General features: G+C 46.5%; 1 protein-coding gene across 8 annotated transcripts in view; it reads right to left on the bottom strand.

The window, feature by feature from the left end:
- DPP10 (dipeptidyl peptidase like 10) overlaps positions 1 to 20,827 on the bottom strand; it is a 652,879-nt gene that overhangs the window by 200,972 nt on the left and 431,080 nt on the right. For all 8 annotated transcript variants that reach the window (XR_013217894.1, XM_077273449.1, XM_077273443.1 and 5 more), the window contains 3 exons: positions 11,998 to 12,045; positions 10,998 to 11,096; positions 10,800 to 10,869 (listed from right to left, as the gene is read on the bottom strand). Coding sequence is in view for 7 of the 8 variants with exons in the window: in XM_077273449.1 (XP_077129564.1) it covers positions 10,800 to 10,869; positions 10,998 to 11,096; positions 11,998 to 12,045 (217 nt within the window). In the remaining variant the exon portion in view is untranslated. The remainder of the gene's footprint in view (positions 1 to 10,799; positions 10,870 to 10,997; positions 11,097 to 11,997; positions 12,046 to 20,827) is intronic.

Genomic DNA, 20,827 nt, shown 5'->3' with positions numbered 1-20,827 from the left:
AACTCCTGGAACACTTGGTCCACTCCCGTCTTATCCGCTATCTCTCAGGTAACTCTCTTCTTGACCCTCTTCAATCCGGTTTCCGCTCTTTACACTCTACTACTGAAACTGCCCTCACTAAAGTCTCTAATGATCTACTAACAGCTAAATCTAATGGTCACTACTCCATAGTAATTTTCGTGGATCTCTCTGCAGCATTCAACACTGTGTATCATCAGCTCCTCCTCACTATGCTCAGCTCCATCGGCCTCAAGGACACCGTTCTCTCCTGGATTTCCTCCTATCTCTCTGACCGATCCTTCACTGTATGTTTTGCTGGTTCCTCCTCCTCTCACCTTCCCCTTACTGTTGGGGTTCCTCAGGATCAGTCCTAGGCCCCCTCTGTTGTGAACTGTGTTTCTGGGCTCCCTCTGGTGGTCACTAACGGTATTGTGTTAGGCATGTCTTGTTGCAGGCCTGAGCTCCAGCTGTATCGTTAAGCAGCGGGTGTTCCCTATTTAAGTCTTTTCTGGACTCAGTCTCTTGCCTGGCATCGTTGTATCCAGACCTATATGGTCTCCTCCGGATTCCTTTCAGTCTGTCTCATGCAAGAAAAGCTAAGTCTGTTTTTGTACTTTTTATCATTTGCATTTTCCAGTATTTTTGTTCAGCTTGCTTACATGTGATTTTCTGGCTCGCTGGAAGCTCTAGGGGGCTGATATTCTCCCCCCGCACCATCAGTCGGTGTGGGGGTTCTTGAATATTCAGCGTGGATGTTTTTGAAGGGTTTTCTGCTGACCGCATAGTCCACTATCTTGTTTCTGCCTATCTAGACTAGTGGGCCTCACTTTGCTGAATCTAGTTCATCTCTACGTTTGTGTTTTCCTCTTGCCTCACCGTTATTATCTGTTGGGGGCTTTCTATCTCTTTGGGGTTCAATTTCTCTGGAGGCAAGTGAGGTCTTATTTTCCCTCTAGGGGTAGTCAGTTCTCCGGCTGTCTCGAGACGTCTAGAACCAACGTAGGCACGTTCACCGGCTGCTTTTAGTTGTGTGTGTTAGGATCAGGTATGCGGTTAGCCCAGTTTCCACCTCCCTAGAGCAGTATTTTGGTTTTTGCTATTTTGCCGGAATATCAGAGATCCTCTACCACTGGGATCATAACAGTATGCCAGGCCCAAAAGAAAATGTTTAATGCATCGCAGAAGCGGGATTAAAAAGAAGTTCTGAGTTTTTTTTTTTTTTTTGTGTTGCTGCAGTTTGCCTAGCTTCTTCCATCCCCTTTTACTCTGAGTGGTTGGAGTTCTGCTGCAGACATGAATGTCCAGACTCTGACTTCTAGTGTGGATCAGCTTGCTGCTAGGGTGCAAAGCATTCAGGATTTTGTTATCCATAACCCTATGTCTGAATCTAAAATACCTATTCCTGAGCCGTTTTTTGGAGATAGATCTAAGTTCCTGAATTTTAGGAATAATTGCAGATTGTTTCTGTCTCTGAAACCTTGTTCTTCTGGTGATTCCGCTCAGCAAGTTAAGATTGTTATTTCCTTCTTGCGCGGCGACCCTCAAGATTGGGCCTTCTCTCTGGCGCCAGGAGATCCTGCATTGATAAATGTTGATGCGTTTTTTCTGGCACTTGGTTTGCTTTATGAGGAGCCTAATCTTGAAAATCAGGCTGAAAAGATGTTGCTGGCTATCTCTCAGGGTCAGGACGAAGCTGAGGTGTATTGTCAGAAATTTCGGAAATGGTCCATGCTTACTCAATGGAATGAGTGTGCTCTGGCCGCAAATTTCAGAAATGGTCTTTCTGAAGCCATTAAAGATGTGATGGTGGGGTTTCCTATTCCTACTGGTCTGAATGATTCAATGGCTCTGGCCATTCAAATTGATCGACGTTTGCGGGAGCGCAAATCTGTTAATCCTTTGGCGGTGCTGTCTGAACGGTCACCTGATTCTATGCAATGTGACAGAATTCTGACCAGAGCCGAGCGACAAAATCATAGACGTCAAAATGGGTTGTGTTTTTACTGTGGTGATTCAACACATGTTATCTCAGCATGCTCTAAACGCTTAAAAAAATTGTTAATCCTGTCGCTATTGGTACTTTTCAGCCTAAGTTTATTCTGTCTGTGACTTTAATTTGTTCATTATCTTCTTACTCAGTTATGGCTTTTGTGGATTCTGGTGCTGCTTTAAGTCTGATGGATTTGTCGTTTGCCAAGCGCTGTGGTTTTGTCCTGGAGCCTTTGGAAAATCCTATTCCTCTTAGAGGAATTGATTCTACGCCATTGGCAGAAAATAAACCTCAGTATTGGACGCAAGTGACCATGTGCATGACTCCTGTACATCAGGAGGTGATTCGTTTTCTGGTACTGCATAAAATGCATGATGTTGTTGTTTTGGGTCTGCCATGGTTATAGGCCCATAATCCTGTTTTAGATTGGAAAGCTATGACTGTGTCTAGTTGGGGGTGTCAGGGGATTCATGGCGATTCTCCATTGGTGTCTATTGCTTCTTCTACTCCTTCTGAGATCCCTGAGTTTTTGTCAGACTTTCAGGATGTATTTAATGAGGCCAGTTCCAGTGCCCTTCCCCCTCATAGGGACTGCGATTGTGCTATAGATTTGATTCCTGGTAGTAAATTTCCTAAGGGACGACTCTTTAATTTATCTGTGCCAGAGCATACCGCGATGCGGAGCTATATAAAGGAGTCTTTGGAGAAGGGACATATTCGCCCATCCTCTTCTCCCCTTGGTGCAGGATTCTTTTTTGTGGGCAAGAAAGACGGGTCTTTGAGACCTTGTATAGATTATCGTCTTCTAAATAAGATCACGGTTAAATTTCAGTATCCTTTGCCATTGTTGTCTGATTTGTTTGCTCGGATTAAGGGATCCAGTTGGTTCACCAAGATAGATCTTCGTGGTGCGTATAACCTTGTGCGTATAAAGCAGGGAGATGAATGGAAAACGGCATTTAATACGCCCGAGGGTCATTTTGAGTACCTGGTGATGCCTTTTGGACTATCTAATGCCCCTTCTGTGTTTCAGTCCTTCATGCATGACATCTTCCGGAAATATCTGGATAAATTTATGATTATTTATCTGGATGATATTTTGGTTTTTTCTGATGATTGGGAGTCCCATGTGAACCAGGTCAGGATGGTGTTTCAGGTTCTGCGTGAAAACGCTCTATTTGTGAAGGGCTCAAAATGTATCTTTGGGGTACAGAAGGTTTCTTTTTTGGGTTTTATTTTTTCCCCTTCAACTGTAGAGATGGACCCAGTCAAGGTTCGTGCCATTCATGACTGGACTCAGCCCACGTCTGTTAAGAGCCTGCAGAAGTTCTTGGGCTTTGCTAATTTTTACCGTCGTTTTATCGCTAATTTTTCTAGCGTGGTTAAACCTTTGACGGATATGACCAAGAAGGGTTCTGATGTTGCTAATTGGTCTCCTGTGGCCGTGGAGGCCTTTCGGGAGCTGAAGCGTCAGTTTACTTCAGCGCCAGTCTTCTGCCAGCCGGATGTCTCTCTTCCCTTCCAGGTTGAAGTTGATGCTTCTGAGATTGGTGCAGGGGCCGTTTTGTCGCAAAAAAGTTCTGATGGCTCCGTGATGAAGCCATGCGCCTTCTTTTCAAGAAAATTTTCGCCTGCTGAGCGGAACTATGATGTTGGTAATCAGGAGTTGTTGGCTATGAAGTGGGCATTTGAGGAGTGGCGTCATTGGCTCGAGGGAGCTAGACATCGTGTGGTGGTCTTGACTGATCATAAAAATCTAATTTACCTCGAGTCTGCCAAACGCCTGAATCCTAGACAGGCTCGTTGGTCGTTGTTTTTCTCCCGTTTTGACTTTGTGGTCTCGTTCCTGCCTGGTTCGAAAAACGTGAAGGCTGATGCACTTTCTAGGAGTTTTGTGCCTGACTCTCCGGGAGTCTCGGAGGCGGCTGGTATTCTCAGAGAGGGAGTGATTTTGTCTGCCATTTCCCCAGATTTGCGGCGAGTGCTGCAGAAGTTTCAGGCTGATAGACCTGATCGTTGCCCACCGGAGAGACTGTTTGTCCCTGACAGATGGACCAGCAGAGTTATTTCTGAGGTTCATTCTTCAGTGTTGGCGGGGCATCCTGGGATTTTCGGTACCAGAGATTTGGTGGCTAGGTCCTTTTGGTGGCCTTCCTTGTCGCGGGATGTGCGTTCCTTTGTGCAGTCCTGTGGGATTTGTGCTCGGGCTAAGCCTTGTTGTTCTCGTGCCAGCGGGTTGCTTTTGCCCTTGCCTATCCCGAAGAGGCCTTGGACGCACATTTCCATGGATTTCATTTCGGATCTTCCGGTATCTCGGAAGATGTCTGTCATCTGGGTGGTGTGCGACCGTTTCTCTAAAATGGTCCATTTGGTGCCCTTGCCTAAGCTGCCTTCCTCCTCTGATTTGGTTCTTTTGTTCTTTCAGAATGTGGTTCGGTTGCACGGCATCCCTGAGAATATTGTGTCTGACAGAGGATCCCAGTTTGTATCCAGATTCTGGCGATCCTTTTGTGCTAAGATGGGTATTGATTTGTCTTTTTCGTCGGCTTTTCATCCTCAGACTAATGGCCAGACCGAGCGAACTAATCAGACGTTGGAGACCTATTTGAGATGTTTTGTTTCTGCTGATCAGGACGATTGGGTTACCTTTTTGCCACTGGCCGAGTTTGCCCTTAATAATCGGGCTAGTTCTGCCACTTTGGTTTCGCCCTTTTTCTGCAACTCTGGTTTTCATCCTCGTTTTTCCTCGGGCCAGGTTGAACCTTCTGACTGTCCTGGGGTTGATTCTGTGGTGGATAGGTTGCAGCGGATTTGGAACCATGTGGTGGACAATTTGAAATTGTCACAAGACAAGGCCCAGCGTTTTGCCAACCGCCGCCGCGGTGTGGGTCCCCGACTTCGTGTTGGGGATTTGGTTTGGTTGTCTTCTCGGCATGTTCCTTTGAAGGTCTCCTCTCCTAAGTTCAAGCCTCCCTTTATCGGTTCTTATAAGATTCTGGAAATCCTTAACCCGGTGTCTTTCCGCTTGGACCTTCCAGCGTCATTCGCCATTCATAATGTGTTCCATAGGTCCTTGTTGCGGCGGTACGTGGTGCCTGTGGTTCCTGCTGTTGAGCCTCCTGCCCCGGTTTTGGTTGAGGGCGAGTTGGAGTACGTGGTGGAGAAGATTTTGGATTCTCGTATCTCTAGACGGAAACTCCAGTATTTAGTTAAGTGGAAAGGCTATGGTCAGGAGGATAATTCCTGGGTTGTCGCCTCTGATGTTCATGCGGCTGATTTGGTTCATGCCTTTCACGCTGCTCATCCTGATCGCCCTGGGGGTCTTGGTGAGGGTTCGGTGACCCCTCCTCAAGGGGGGGGTACTGTTGTGAACTGTGTTTCTGGGCTCCCTCTGGTGGTCACTAACGGTATTGTTAGGCATGTCTTGTTGCAGGCCTGAGCTCCAGCTGTATCGTTAAGCAGCGGGTGTTCCCTATTTAAGTCTCTTCTGGACTCAGTCTCTTGCCTGGCATCGTTGTATCCAGACCTATATGGTCTCCTCCGGATTCCTTTCAGTCTGTCTCATGCAAGAAAAGCTAAGTCTGTTTTTGTACTTTTTATCATTTGCATTTTCCAGTATTTTTGTCCAGCTTGCTTACATGTGATTTTCTGGCTCGCTGGAAGCTCTAGGGGGCTGATATTCTCCCCCCGCACCGTCAGTCGGTGTGGGGGTTCTTGAATATTCAGCGTGGATGTTTTTGAAGGGTTTTCTGCTGACCGCATAGTCCACTATCTTGTTTCTGCCTATCTAGACTAGTGGGCCTCACTTTGCTGAATCTAGTTCATCTCTACGTTTGTGTTTTTCTCTTGCCTCACCGTTATTATCTGTTGGGGGCTTTCTATCTCTTTGGTGTTCAATTTCTCTGGAGGCAAGTGAGGTCTTATTTTCCCTCTAGGGGTAGTCAGTTCTCCGGCTGGCTCGAGACGTCTAGAACCAACGTAGGCACGTTCACCGGCTGCTTTTAGTTGTGTGTGTTAGGATCAGGTATGCGGTTAGCCCAGTTTCCACCTCCCTAGAGCAGTATTTTGGTTTTTGCTATTTTGCCGGAATATCAGAGATCCTCTACCACTGGGATCATAACACCCCTCCTCTTCTCCTTGTATACTGCCCCTATTAGACAAACAATCAGTAGATTTGGTTTCCAGTACCATCTCTATGCTGATGACATCCAGTTATACACCTCTACTCCTGACATCACACCTGCATTATTACAAAACATCAGTGATTGTCTTACCGCTGTCTCCAACATCATGTCCACCCTCTATATGAAATTGAGCCTGTCAAAAACTGAACTCCTTCTGTTTCCTCCCTCTACTAACCGATATATGCCCGACATTGCCATTTTCATGTGTGGTTCTACCATTACTACCCAGCAACATGCCCGCTGTCTTGGGGTTATACTTGATTCAGAGCTTTCATTCACCCCCCACATCTGATTGCACTGGTTACCCATCCACTCCAGAGTTCAATGTAAACTTATCACTCTCACTCACAAAGCGCTCCACATTTCAGCACCACTCTACATCTCCTCCCTTGTCTCAGTCAACCACCCTACCCATCCTCTCCACGGTTCAGCACCACCCTACATCTCCTCCATTGTCTCAGTCTACCACCCTACCCGTCCTCTCCACGGTTCAGCACCACCCTACATCTCCTCCACTATCTCAGTCTGCCACCCTACCCATCCTCTCCACGGTTCAACATCACCCTACATCTCCTCCCTGGTCTCAGTCTACCACGCAACCCATACCCTCCGTTCTGCTAATGCCCTGAGGTTAACATCCTCAAAAATCAGAACCTCCCACTCCTGTCTCCAAGACTTCTCATGTGCTGTGCAAATTCGTTGGAATGCACTAACCAGCATAATTTGATGAATCCCCCAATCCCCGGTTTTAAGCGTGCCCTAAAAACGCATTTCTTCAGGATGGCCTACTGCCTCAAAGCATTTATCTAACTATCCCTGTGTTGCCCATTCAAAATTGTTACCATTCACCTGCTCCTGTATCTGGTGATCAGGGCCCTCACTCCTCTTGGTATCTGGTGATTTATGTGATTATTGTTATTCTGTAATGTCTATTGTTTTGTGCAAGTCACCTCTAAAATATAAAGTGGTGGGAATATGTTGGCGCTATAGAAATACAATTATTATTACTACCTGCTAGGCTGTAGGTTTAAGTTGATGTTGGACCATGCCCCTCTAAGATAGTTGAGAGAGAGAAGGGTAAGAACGCCGGGGTGACTAGGTGGTTATTAGCCCTTCAAGACTTCACGTTCACGCTTCCTGACGAAGAAGCAAAACATGCGTTGGGGCGGCGGGGACGCCATACAAACTTAACAACTAATCATGTAAGTGCCGCTTTATACTTTTTACTGCCAGAAATATTGTACTATCGTGAACACTTTATCACCTATACTTACAGTGCCTTGCGAAAGTATTCGGCTCCATGGAACTTTTCAACCTTTTCCCACATATCATGCTTCAAACATAAAGATACCAAATGTAAATTTTTGGTGAAGAATCAACAACAAGTGGAACACAATTGTGAAGTTGAACAAAATTTATTGGTATTTAAAATTTTTGTGGAAATTCAAAAACTGAAAAGTGGGGCGTGCAATATTATTCGGCCCCTGTAACTTAATACTTTGTTGCGCCACCTTTTGCTGCGACTACAGCTGCAAGTCGCTTGGGGTATGTCTCTATCAGTTTTGTACATCGAGAGACTTCTTGCCCATTCTTCCTTAGCAAACAGCTCGAGCTCAATGAGGTTTGATGGACATCGTTTGTGAACAGCAGTTTTCAGCTCTTTCCACAGATTCTCGATTGAGGTCTGGACTCTGACTTGGCCACCTGGATACGTTTATTTGTGAACCATTCCATTGTAGATTTTGCTTTATGTTTGGGATCATTGTCTTGTTGGAAGACAAATCTCCGTCCCAGTCTCAGGTCTTTTGCAGACTCCAACAGGTTTTCTTCAATGGTCCTGTATTTGGCTCCATCCATCTTTCCTGTCCCTGCTGAAGAAAAGCAGGCCCAAACCATGATGCTGCCACCACGTTTGACAGTGGGGATGGTGTGTTCAGGGTGATGAGCTGTGTTGCCATTACGCCAAACATATCGTTTGGCATTGTTGCCAAAAAGTTCAATTTTGGTTTCATCTGACCAGAGCACCTTCTTCCACATGTTTGGTGTCTCCCAGGTGGCTTGTTGCAAACCTTAAAGACACTTTTTATGGATATCTTTGAGAAATGGCTTTCTTCTTGCCACTCTTCCATAAAGGCCAGATTTGTGCAGTGTACGATTGATTGTTGTCCTATGGACAGACTGTCCCACCTCAGCTGTAGATCTCTGCAGTTCATCCAGAGTGATCATGGGCCTCTTGGCTGCATCTCTGATCAGTCTTCTCCTTGTTTGAGATGAAAGTTTAGAGGGACGGCCGGGTCTTGGTAGATTTGTAGTGGTATGATACTCCTTCCATTTCAATATGATCCTTGCACAGTGATCCTTGGGATGTTTAAAGTTTTGGAAATCATTTTGTATCCAAATCCAGCTTTAAACTTCTCCACAACAGTATCACGGACCTGCCTGTTGTGTTCCTTGGTCTTCATGATGCTCTCTGTGTTTCACACAGAACCCTGAGACTATCACAGAGCAGGTGCATTTATACGGAGACTTGATTATACACAGGTGGATTATATTTATCATCATTAGGCATTTAGGACAACATTGGATCATTCAAAGATCCACAATGAACTTCTGCACTGAACGTAAAGGGGCCGAATAATATTGCACGCCCCACTTTTCAGTTTTTTAATTTCCACAAATATTTAAAATAACCAATAAATTTCGTTCAATTTCACAATTGTGCTCCACTTGTTGTTGATTCTTCACCAAAAATTTACATTTGGTATCTTTATGTTTGCAGCATGATATGTGGGAAAAGGTTGAAAAGTTCCAGGGGGCCGAACACTTTCGCAAGGCACTGTATAGTGATGCCACAGGCTTTGTCATGATCAGGTTCTATTTGCACTTCATCTAATACATTTTTTGGCCACATGTGATTTGTTGTCCCTGGTTAGCAGCAACCCTGTTTAACAATTATTTCTATTTATGTTTATAATGATTTAATAATAAACTTTAGTGTTTTTATTGGCAATTTCCACCAAATCTACCAATACTATGGCTAAGTTTCTTACTTTCTAAAAAACCCCAAAGGAATGAACAGGATATAAACTGGTGTGCATGCAGCGTGTAAGCACATGTTCACACAGGCCACTAAACAGAAAAAAACAAAGATAGAAACCTAAAGATTGAATACCTTGCAGTACATAAGTAGCACAGTGCATGAAAATAAGGTACAGTACTTAGTTTTTTAATGAAAACATGTGAAGGCCATCCCACCTGGTCACGGTGCCCATAGTTGAGAGAGTCCTAGCTCTAATATTGGCTGTGTGTCCACTAGTTGGTCGCAGTCCCTCGCAGCCCTTATCTACATGCATGTCACTTGACAAAAGGTAAGGTTTTAAATATTACAGTTCGGACGCTCCCAATTATGGTCGCAGTGATGACGCGGGATGGCTTTCACATATTTTTTTATCAAACAACATGTTAACTAAATACCGTACACTATTTTCATGCATTAGGCTATTTATTTAAGGCAGGGTGTTACTTTGTTCGGATTCGGTTCCAAATAAAATCGGCATTGAATATTGTAAATGGGAGTAGAATTTACGGAATATGTTCGGAACCGATCATCAAACATACATTTGGTACCAATATGGCATGAATATGGCAAAATCAGATTTGGCGACCAAATCCGACCAAATCCGCTCAATTCTGAGCCTGATCTCGGCCATAAGTCGTCCGGGGACACGTCTCTCCTGTCTTGAGCAGCCATCGTCTCTTTTGCCCATGAGGTTGGGGGCTGGGACGTGACATCTTATTACAGGACGACCCCGTGGTATGAGACACGCTGACGCCACTTATCACAGAACAACGAAAGCCATCGTCTGACATTATAGGAAGGTCTACCATTTGCTTTACTGTAAACCCAATCATTATCTTGGTGCCTTTCCGCAGCCATCATTATGAAAGGTACAAAAATGTGACCGGCGTCTCCGAATAGAACAAAGTGTGATAGAAATATATATATCATGTAGATCTCACTTGCATGTATACTTCTCTATAATCATATATACTCATATACTCACAGCTAATATATACATTATAATCAATGGCTTAAAATGGCTGACATAAACTGATATAAGCCAGACACATTGTATGGGGTTTTCCATCTCAAAAGCGGAACAACGCCAGATGTACTAAGTGCTGATCAGATGTCTCAACTCTGTCCTAGATGCAGAGAGCTCAATTTTAGTTGCCTAATCAGCATTCATATGTGCATTAATCACAATATTCCATATATGTTTAGATAACCAATGACAGAGGAGCTAGACAATATGGTAATTAATTAACCACCCCTAACCACTCCTTTCTACATGCAATTATAAAACTATGTATGTACAATAAAGTATCAGTATTGATGGAATGCTTTTCTGTCACAATGGTGTACAGTCCATTCTTGATGAGCGCTCAAAATACTCAGTCTTATTGGGAACGGTCGCAGCACACACAGGGATAAATTTATCCAAACCAAATTTCCATATCAAAAGTGTGAACAGGAGCAAGCTGCTATGAGAGCACGACCACCGGTGTGAGTGCGACGTCATTGCGAGGAGTCCGCTGCTCCCAAAACAGAGGGCACTACTTACACAATGAGGAGAAGAGGATAGCGGTTCTGCTTCATAAAATCACGAGGGTATGACAGTCGCAGAGGGAGCTCTAAAATAAGAGAGAGAGGTGTTAGATCCAGGAGTCTGCCACACCCCCACTCACTACACCTCCCATTTTAACCCCACCCATGCCTACTAAACCCCACCTCTGCCTACAAAACCCTGCCTCTTCATTACCATAGTCCTCAATGGGAACCATTTTTACTTCACTCCTGAAGATTTCCTTCTGTGACACAGCTTCTTGTAGAACAGCATTGTCTTCAAGGATATAAAAGTCTGCGGAAAAGAAAGGACATAAGGACTGAGTCATCTACCCAGCCGAGAGCCCTGCTGGACCCCTGTATACCGTCGGCTGAGACCCCTGCCCCGAACCTCCTGTATACTGATAATATACCTCCAGCTGAGACCACTGCCCCCTGTATACTGATAATATACCCCCAGCTGAGACCCATGCCCCAGACCCCCTGTATACTGATAATATACCCCCAGCTGAGACCTCTGCCCCGAACCTCCTGTATACTGATAATATACCTCCAGCTGAGACCCATGCCCCAGACCCCCTGTATACTGATAATATACCCCCAGCTGAGACCCCTGCCCCCTGTATACTGATAATATACCCCCAGCTGAGACCCATGCCCCAGACCCCCTGTATACTGATAATATACCCCCAGCTGAGACCTCTGCCCCGAACCTCCTGTATGCTGATAATATACCCCCAGCTGAGACCCATGCCCCAGACCCCCTGTATACTGACAATATACCCCCAGCTGAGACCTCTGCCCCGAACCTCCTGTATACTGCTAATATACCCCCAGCTGAGACCCCTGCCCCGGAAATCCTGTATACTGATAATATACCCCAGCTGAGACCCCTGCCCCGGACCCCCTGTATACTGATAATATACCCCCAGCTGAGACCCCTGCCCCAAACCTCCTGTATACTGATAATATACCCCCCAGCTGATACCTCTGCCCCGGACCCCCTGTATACTGATAATATACCCCCAGCTGAGACCCCTGCCCCAGACCCCCTGTATACTGATAATATACCCCCAACTGAGACCCCTGCCCCGGACCCCCTGTATACTGATAATATACCCCCAGCTGAGACCCCTGCCCCAGACCTCCTGTATACTGTTGGGTATTGTATCATACATGATGAGGATGACACTGACCTGAGGGGTGACTTGTGTTGTGGACGCTGAATACATGAACCCCCCGACCTGTCACAGGAAAAGATGTCAGATAAACTATCACTCATCAGCACACAGGAATACAATCCATACACTGCAAAACAGACATTTGACCGCTGAGACCCCCACTACACCAGCCAGGTTAAATAGTCCTCCCCTGACAATACCACCAGGGATAAATAGTCCACCCCCGATAATACCACCTGGGATAAATAGTCCTCCCCTGATAATACTACCTGGGATAAATAGTCCTCTCCCCGATAATACTACCTGGGATAAATAGTCCTCCCCTGATAATACTACCTGGGATAAATAGTCCTCTCCCCGATAATAACACCCGGCATAAATAGTCCTCCCCCCGATAATAACACCTGGGATAAATAATCCTCTCCCCAATAATATCACCTGGGATAAATAGTCCTCCCTCCGATAACGCCACCGGGAATAAATAGTCCTCTGTCCGATAATGCCAACAGGGATAAATAGTCTTCTCCTCGATAATATTACCTGGGATAAATAGCCCTCCTCCCGATGCCACCCAGGATAAATAGTCCCTCCCCCCCCCCCGATAATATTACCCGGGATAAATAGTCCTCCCCCCGTTAATATCACCCAGGATAAATAGTCTTTCTCCCGAGAATGCCACCCGGAATAAATAGTTCTCTCCCCGATAATGCCACCTGGGATAAACAGTCCCCCCCTGATAATATTACCCGGGATAAATAGTCCTCCTCACGATAACGCCACCTGGGAAAAATAGTCCTCTCCCCGATAACGCCACCCGGTAAAAATAGTCCTCCCCCCGATAACGCCACCCAGGATAAATAGTCCTCCCCCCGATAACGCCATTCAGGACCAATTGTCTTCCCCCAATAATACCACCGTGGATAAATAGTTCTTCCCCGATAATACCACTCGGATAAACAATGTCAACAGCTACTTCAGCAGGATGTACGTCCTCGGACACACATTCAGCTGAAGTGTACTGCAGCACAGGGACTCTCCGGCTCCCTGCAGTGAAATACACACTTCTGGTCAATCTGAGGCCGGCAGCTGATGTCGACGTGGCGGGCATTGGCATCGCATGAGGAGTCTGCACATTGAGGGACCGGAGGAAGGTGAGTAGGATAGTTGTTTTCTTATGCACAGGCAGAACGGGAAACATATATTCAAGAAAGTGTCTCAAGTTGGGGGACATATACAGTGTGGAAAATAAGTATTTGATCCACTGTTGATTTTGCAAGTTTTCCCACCTACAAAAAATAGAGAGGGCGGTAATTTTTATTGAGAGACAGAATCTAAAATTAAAAACCAGAAAATCACACTGTATGATTTTTGCATATTTAATTAGCATTTTATTGAATGAAATAAGTATTTGATCACCAATCAATCAGCAAGAATTCTGGCTCTCACAGACCTGTTAGTGTTTCATTAAGAAGCTCAAGGTCACGCTCGAGATGGATAAGTCTGGCAGATGGCACAACATACACAAACAACGGGATGGAAAAAGGGAGAGAAAGGGCTTAAGGCTGTGTGCACTGCACACGTAGCATATTTTTCGCGTTTTTTTCGCGGTTTTTCGCTATAAAAACGCTATAAAACCGCGAAAAAAACGCTAACATTAAGCATCCTATGTAATAGAATGCATTCCGCATTTTTTGTGCACATGCTGCATTTTTTTCCTGAGCGGAATCGCATTCCAGAAAAAAACGCAGCATGTTCATTAAAATTGCGGAATCGCGGCGATTCTGCACCCATAGGAGTGCATTGATCTGCTTACTTCCCGCACGGGGCTGTGCACACCATGCGGGAAGTAAGCAGATTATGTGCGGTTGGTACCCAGGGTGGAGGAGAGGAGACTCTCCTCCACGGACTGGGCACCATATAATTGGTAAAAAATAAAAGAATTAAAATAAAAAATAGCGATATACTCACCCTCGATGTCCCCCGCAGTCTTCCGGCCTCTCCGCTGCACGCTGCCGCTTCGGTTCCTATAGCTGCTGGGCGGTGAAGGACCTGCGATGACGTCACGGTCTTGTGATTGGTCGCAAGACCGCATGTGACCGGTCACGCGACCAATCACAAGACCGTGACGTCATCACAGGCCCTTCACCGCACAACAGCTATAGGAACGGACGCCGCTGAGGTCTGCAGGTGAGTATAACCATTTTTTTAATTATTTTTAAACATTCGATCTTTTACTATTGATGCTGCATAGGCTGCATCTATAGTAAAAAGTTGGTCACACTTGTCAAACACTATGTTTGACAAGTGTGACCAACCTGTCAGTTTTCCAAGCGATGCTACAGATCGCTTGGAAAACTCTAGCATTCTGCAAGCTAATTATGCTTGCAAAACGCTAGTTTTCTGCGGGTATATGCATGCTAATTCTGCATGCGATATACCCGCGGCAGGAGGCGCAGAATTGCCGCGGAAATTTCCGCGGCAATTCTGCAACGTGTGAACTTAGCCTAACAGTAGGGAGCGAGGGATGAGGCACCTCCTAACCACAACCTGTGCCTATCCCTAAGCTCCCCTACCGCCCTATGCGGGTCCTTCCCAGCGCCGTCGTCACGTGCCTTATCCCTAGCTGTCACCTCACTATACCCTGGCTAGCGCACTGGCCGGCAAAGATGCCTCACCACTGCAGAAAGTATCAACACAGGGGAAGTGACAAGCAAGAGACAGATATGGAAAGAGAAAATGATACTTAACTCCAGCCTCTGCTGCAAAGCACCAGACAGCAGAGGGTACCGCACCCTGAACCCGATCTCCACAGAAGCAGCAGATAAACCGCTGGCACCAGAGAGCTGCAATACCTAGGCTTGTCTTCAGAGACAAACTCTATTACCAACAGTTAGCTGACGCATCATGTGACGATTTAAAGGATGATGGGAGTGGTCACCACCCACATCAGCTGACCAGCGACATAGCAGGTGCCAGCAAGGAAAGTGACATTAACCCTTGCAGGCCCAAAAGGAAAAAGCAACGTTTAAATTATAGCAGAACCAGAGCTGCCATGAATCCAAAAATCAATCGTGACACCCTCCTACTCTGCACTTGAGTCGCCCGCCAGGGCCGTGGGGTACTTGGTACCAGGTCCGGTATTTAAGGGAATGTGTCACGGTGGTGGTGACCCGGTCCGTGGCCCTGGGTGCTCATTGTAACAATTATAGGGAATAATTCAGGAGACTCTTTGCGTGGAACAAGACAACAGGACAGTTTTATAAGTGGTAAAGTTTATATTATCACACAGTGATTCAAACAGGTGCAGAGAGAAACTCAAGTCCACAACACTTGGTGCAAATAATGAACGCAGCTTAGCAGTCAATAGGAAACTTCAGAGGTAGATGCAAACAAACAGAAAGTCTATGAAGCACAGTTATTCTTGAGGAAACTTGACACGAATAGATCCTTGACTTAGTCCAGACACAGATAGATATGCTATAAGGCAGTTCAAATCATATCTTAGCTCCACCAGGGAGGCCTGGTTAATAGTCTCAGGTTATGCAGAGCAGCAAACAGCTTACATATCCAGCAAATGCAGATGGAAGTAACACGAGCAGCAGATGAAGGAGGATTACTGAACACTGGTGTACGCAGCAGGAACTCAGAGCAGAGTGGCAGGATCTCCAACACAGGTTCACAGGAGCAGGTGCAGGTGCAAGGCCAGGGAGTAATCAGGAGCTGGATGCAAAGCAGAATACTCTAGCACAGACTGAAGGCTGGGGTGGAGTTTTATAGCAGGAAGACAAGTGCACATGAGACCAAAGACGCCATCTTGGAAAAGGGCAGTAATGCACAAAGGGTAAAAAATGTTCAGAGTCCTGACATAACTCCCTCCTTTGAAGCGGCCTCAGGACGATCCTGGACCTGGTTTCTCAGGGAATCTCTGACGAAAACGAGAAATCTTCTGTTGGGCATTGATGTTTTCCACAGGTTCCCAAGAGTCTTCCTCAGGGGGATATCCCTGCAATCTTACCAAATATTGGAGCCGATTCCTGCGAATCCTGGAATCAATAATTTCCTCCACCACAAATTGTTCTTGCCCATCAATCACCACAGGCTGTGGAGGTGGCACAACACGTCCCTGGAAGGTATTAGGAGATACAGGCTTTAGTAAAGATACATGAAAAACTGGGTGTACCTTCATTGTCCTAGGTAGCTTCAGCCGGCAGGCCACAAAGCTCAAAATACCGTTGATCTTGAAAGGGCCAATGAATTTCTGTCCAAGTTTTTGTGAAGGAATGTTTAACTTCAGATTCTTAGTTGCTAACCACACGGAATCTCCTACCTTGAACATGGGTGCAGGTTTACGGAATCTATCAGCCAATCTCTTATAACGTTCTTGAGCTGTGGTCAGGGATTCCTTCATAACCTCCAGATTTTGTCTCATCGCAGTCAGCCTTTCCTCCACTGCCGGAACCGGAGAATTAATTGGAGACCTAGGTAAAATACATGGATGATAACCCAGATTGGCAAAGAAAGGTGTAAATTTAGTGGAGGCGCTCTGAGAATTATTATATGAAAATTCGGCTAACGGCAACAACTCCAACCAATCATCCTGGAGATGGCTGACATAGCATCTTAGATATTGTTCCAGCGTCTGGTTGGTACGCTCAGTCTGACCATTTGTCTGGGGATGGTAAGCAGAAGAGAGACAGACATTAATATTGAGTGCAGAGCAAAACCCCTTCCAGAATCTTGAAGTGAACTGTACTCCACGGTCAGAGATGATCTCATCCGGCACCCCATGCAACCGAAAGACATTCTGTATAACCAAGTTCACTGTATCTTTAGCTGAGGGGAGGCCGTTGCACGGAACAAAATGAGCAGCTTTAGTCAGGCGATCAACTACCACCATGATTGTATTCATGCCCCCCGATGTAGGCAGCTCCACAATAAAGTCCATTGATATAGACCCCCAAGGGCGGGACGGAACAGGTAATGGTTGTAGAAGACCCGTAGGTGCCACATGAGGAGTCTTGTAACGGGCACATACCTCGCAAGAGAGAACATAGTCCTTGGTATCCTTCAGGCAAGTTGGCCACCAGAAGAATCGGCTCAGGAACTCTTGTGTCTTCTGTACCCCCCTGTGACCAGCCAACTTGGAGTCATGTACCAACTTGAGGATCTGCAGACGGACGACCTCCGGGACGTAGATACGTCGATCTCTGAACCACATGCCACCCTTAAAGACAAGATTAATATCCACAGGTGGGTTGGCCAGAAATACATCACCGTCATAGGCCTCCCTGCACTCCTTCCACAAGTCCTGATCGTGGATAACTCCGATGAAATTGGCATCAGAATGGTCTTGGACAGGGCTCCAGGTACGGAATCCGCAGCATGGATTCGGGATAAAGCATCAGCCTTCCCATTACGAGAACCTGGACGGTACGAGATAACAAAGTTAAATTGATTTAAAAATAAGTTCCAACAAGCCTGTCGAGGAGAAAGACATCTAGCGGATCTAATGAACTCTAGATTGCGATGGTCAGTTAGCACTATGATCTGTTGTGCAGCTCCTTGCAGATGATGCCTCCATTCTTTGAAAGCCGCAATAATAGCCAGCAATTCCTTGTCTCCCACGTCGTAATTCTTCTCTGCTGAGGTTAGTCTATGGGAAAAGAAAGCACAAGGATGTAGCAGACCCTTCTCTCCAGTTCTTTGGGAGAGAATAGCCCCCAAAGCATTATCAGAAGCGTCCACCTCCACAATGAAAGTGTAACAACTCTGCTGGCATCACGGTGTGGCCTCGCATTTCTCACACTATCTTACCCACTGCTCCAGGCCATGATGTGGTTTCTGTTTCTTGCCAGCTCCATGTTCTGTGTCTCTGCTCTCTGCATGCTGCATGGTTCTGTGTATAGAGGGGCGGCGCCTGAACTCTCTGGTTCTTATAGGAATCAGGTGCATCTGTCCAATCTGTTCCTGACCAATTGTCAAGAGGCCTCCAGTATATAGTGCAGCTCCACCCAGTGTTCTGGGCCTGTGCAATGTGTTAGCTCAGTTAGTGTCTTGCTTCTGAGTTTGCCTGGCCTTTCTCTGAGTTACTCCCTCTCTGGAGGATTTTCTGTGTTATTTCCTTGGTCTTGTTGTCCGCCCACCAGGAGGCAGTATATCCTGGTCCCAGTGTCTTTGTCCTTGTGTCTTGTTCCATTGCCTTGTCTGTACTTAGTCTTACCTTGGTCTCCTAGTCTTTGGCTTCCTTCCCTGTTGTCTTTCCTTGTATTCTCAGTCTGCTTACACTCCGCACTCTTGCAGCTCTGCCTGCCCTGAACCTTTGTGACTTTACCTCTGCTCCTCACTTCTGCGTTTCTGCTCCTTCCTACTCAGCTTATCTTCTGCTGTTGCAGTTATCCCTTGCTGCAGCTTCTCTCCACATTCTTTGTGGCTCTGCTCAGCTTTGCTGCAGAGACCTCTCCCGCAGCTCCTCTCCGCTCCTTGCGGTTCTACCTGGCTCCGCTCCTTGCGGTTCTACCTGGCTCCGCTCCTTGCGGTTCTACCTGGCTCCGCTCCTTGCGGTTCTACCTGGCTCCGCTCCTTGCGGTTCTACTTCTCCTGCACTTGGCTCCGCTGCCAGCTCTTGGCTCCGCCTCCTGCCTGTCTGACCTTGGCTCCGCCTCCAGCTCTTGGCTCCACCTCCTGCGGTTTTGCACTTTGCTCCGCCTCCTGCTCTTGGCTCCGCCTCCTGCATTTCTGTTCTTGGCTCTAGCTCCTGTGCTTTCGCTCTGCATCCGCTCTTGCGGTCTTTATCTACTTATTCCTAGGTCCTCGTGTCTGAACAGGTTCTTACCCGTTCTACATACCTGCCTGCAGACCGGTCCCTACCGGTTCTTCCAGTGTACCAGTCTTGTCCACCAGTCCTGCCAGAGAGCCAGCCGTGCCCGCCTGCCTTTCCAGAGAGCCAGCCGTGCCCGCCTGCCTACCAGAGAGCCAGCCGTGCCCGCCTGCCTGACAGTGTTCCTGTTGTACCCGTCTGCCTGCCTATGTGCCAGCCGTGCCCGCTTGCTTGTCTATGTTCCGTTCCCCGGTGGGATCAGCAGCCACAACCAGACTCCACCCTGGAGTGGTACCTGGTAGCTTCCTATTGCACAAGTCTGACCTCACCATCAGAGGCTCCAGCGAACACCTAGGAAGCTACTTAGTTACGCCCCTTCCAGGGAGGTTTGGTTTGTGGCACAGTGGGGCCACATACCCCCGCGTGCTCACGCCCACCAGTCAGGGCGTGAGCGTGACAGAAAGGATGTGTTGGATCTGGGTGTATCAACAGCGGTGCTGATGTGAAACAGATCTTCAGCCGATCAAAAGCTTCTTGAGCCTGTGATGACCACTTAAAGGGCTTTTCCTTCTTTGTCAAGGAAGTAATGGGACGGACAATATCAGAAAAATTTCGAATGAAGCGTCTGTAGAAATTTGCAAAACCAATAAAACGTTGGACCTCCTTAACGTTCTTGGGTGCCGGCCAGTCAAGGATAGCCTGAATCTTACCAGATTCCATGTTCAGCCCCTGGGGAGAGATGATATAACCCAAGAACTGTATCTCAGAACGATGGAACTCGCATTTCTCCGGCTTGATATACAGTTGGTTCTCTTTCAGACATCTTAAAACAGTTTTGACATGTTCTTCATGTTCCTGTAGAGAGTCAGAAAAGATTAGTATATCGTCCAAATAGATCACCACAAACTGGTCCAACAAATCTCTGAAGATGTCATTAACAAGGTGTTGAAATGCTGCAGGGGCGTTACAAAGCCCGAAGGGCATAACAAGAGATTCAAAGTGTCCATACCGGCATCTGAATGCTGTCTTCCACTCATCCCCTGGACGAATACGCACCAAATTATAAGCCCCACGGAGATCCAGCTTAGAGAACACCTTAGCATGGCGGACTCTTTCCAGTAATTCGAGAATCAGAGGCAAAGGGTAACGGTTTCGTACGGTTACCTTATTGAGTTCCCGATAGTCAACACAGGGTCTCAGGGTCCCATCTTTCTTCTTTACAAAAAAAATGGGTGCCCCTGCTGGTGAGGAAGAAGGACATATGAAGCCTTTGGCCAGATTTTCATCAATATACTCCTTTAAGGCTTGAAGCTCAGGTGCAGCCAAAGGGTATACGTGACCAAAAGGAATATCTGCCCCAGGAAGCAACTCAATGGAACAGTCATAATGCCTGTGTGGAGGAAGCTGATCTGCATTCTTCTTGTCACAGAGGTCAGAGAACTCTTTATATGCTGGAGGTAAAGAAAATACCTGTACATGTGGTTCCATAGCCGTGGACTCAGGGACAGCTTCTGTTAACGCTGAGTTGCTCCTTGTTGGAAAGATAATCTCCTTTGTCTCCCAGTTGATAATTGGGTTCTGAGAACACAACCAAGGAATGCCTAAAATCACAGGAAAATGAGGAGAAGAAATTAGCAAGAAAGAAAGTTGCTCCTGATGATTAGGCTCCAACAAAATTTCAAGGGGTATGGTCTCCTGATTCACAGGCCCAGAGATTAAAGGTGACCCATCCACTGTTTCCATGGTAATTGGAGAGGCTCTTTGCTGAATTTTAATACCATGCTCCTTGGCAAATGCGATATCCATGAAATTGCCACCTGCACCAGAGTCAATCATAGCTGAACTGGAAATCCACTGTCCTGAACACAGGATCTTAATAGGGAGAGAACAGTGAGAGTTCTTTTCCTTCAGCTCCTTGGGGGGGTGAAGTCATAGAAAGTGAATGGATTACAGCGTTTAAAGGCAGGCTACATTCAGAGATGTAAGATTCATCATCACAGTTGTCATACTCCCCTACTGCTGCTAGCA

The sequence above is a fragment of the Ranitomeya variabilis genome, chromosome 7 (assembly GCF_051348905.1).
Source record: "Ranitomeya variabilis isolate aRanVar5 chromosome 7, aRanVar5.hap1, whole genome shotgun sequence".
NCBI classification, from domain to species: Eukaryota; Metazoa; Chordata; class Amphibia; order Anura; family Dendrobatidae; genus Ranitomeya; species Ranitomeya variabilis.
The sequence above is the reverse complement of the archived record's forward strand: the minus strand, read 5'-3'. Positions and strand labels throughout refer to the sequence as shown.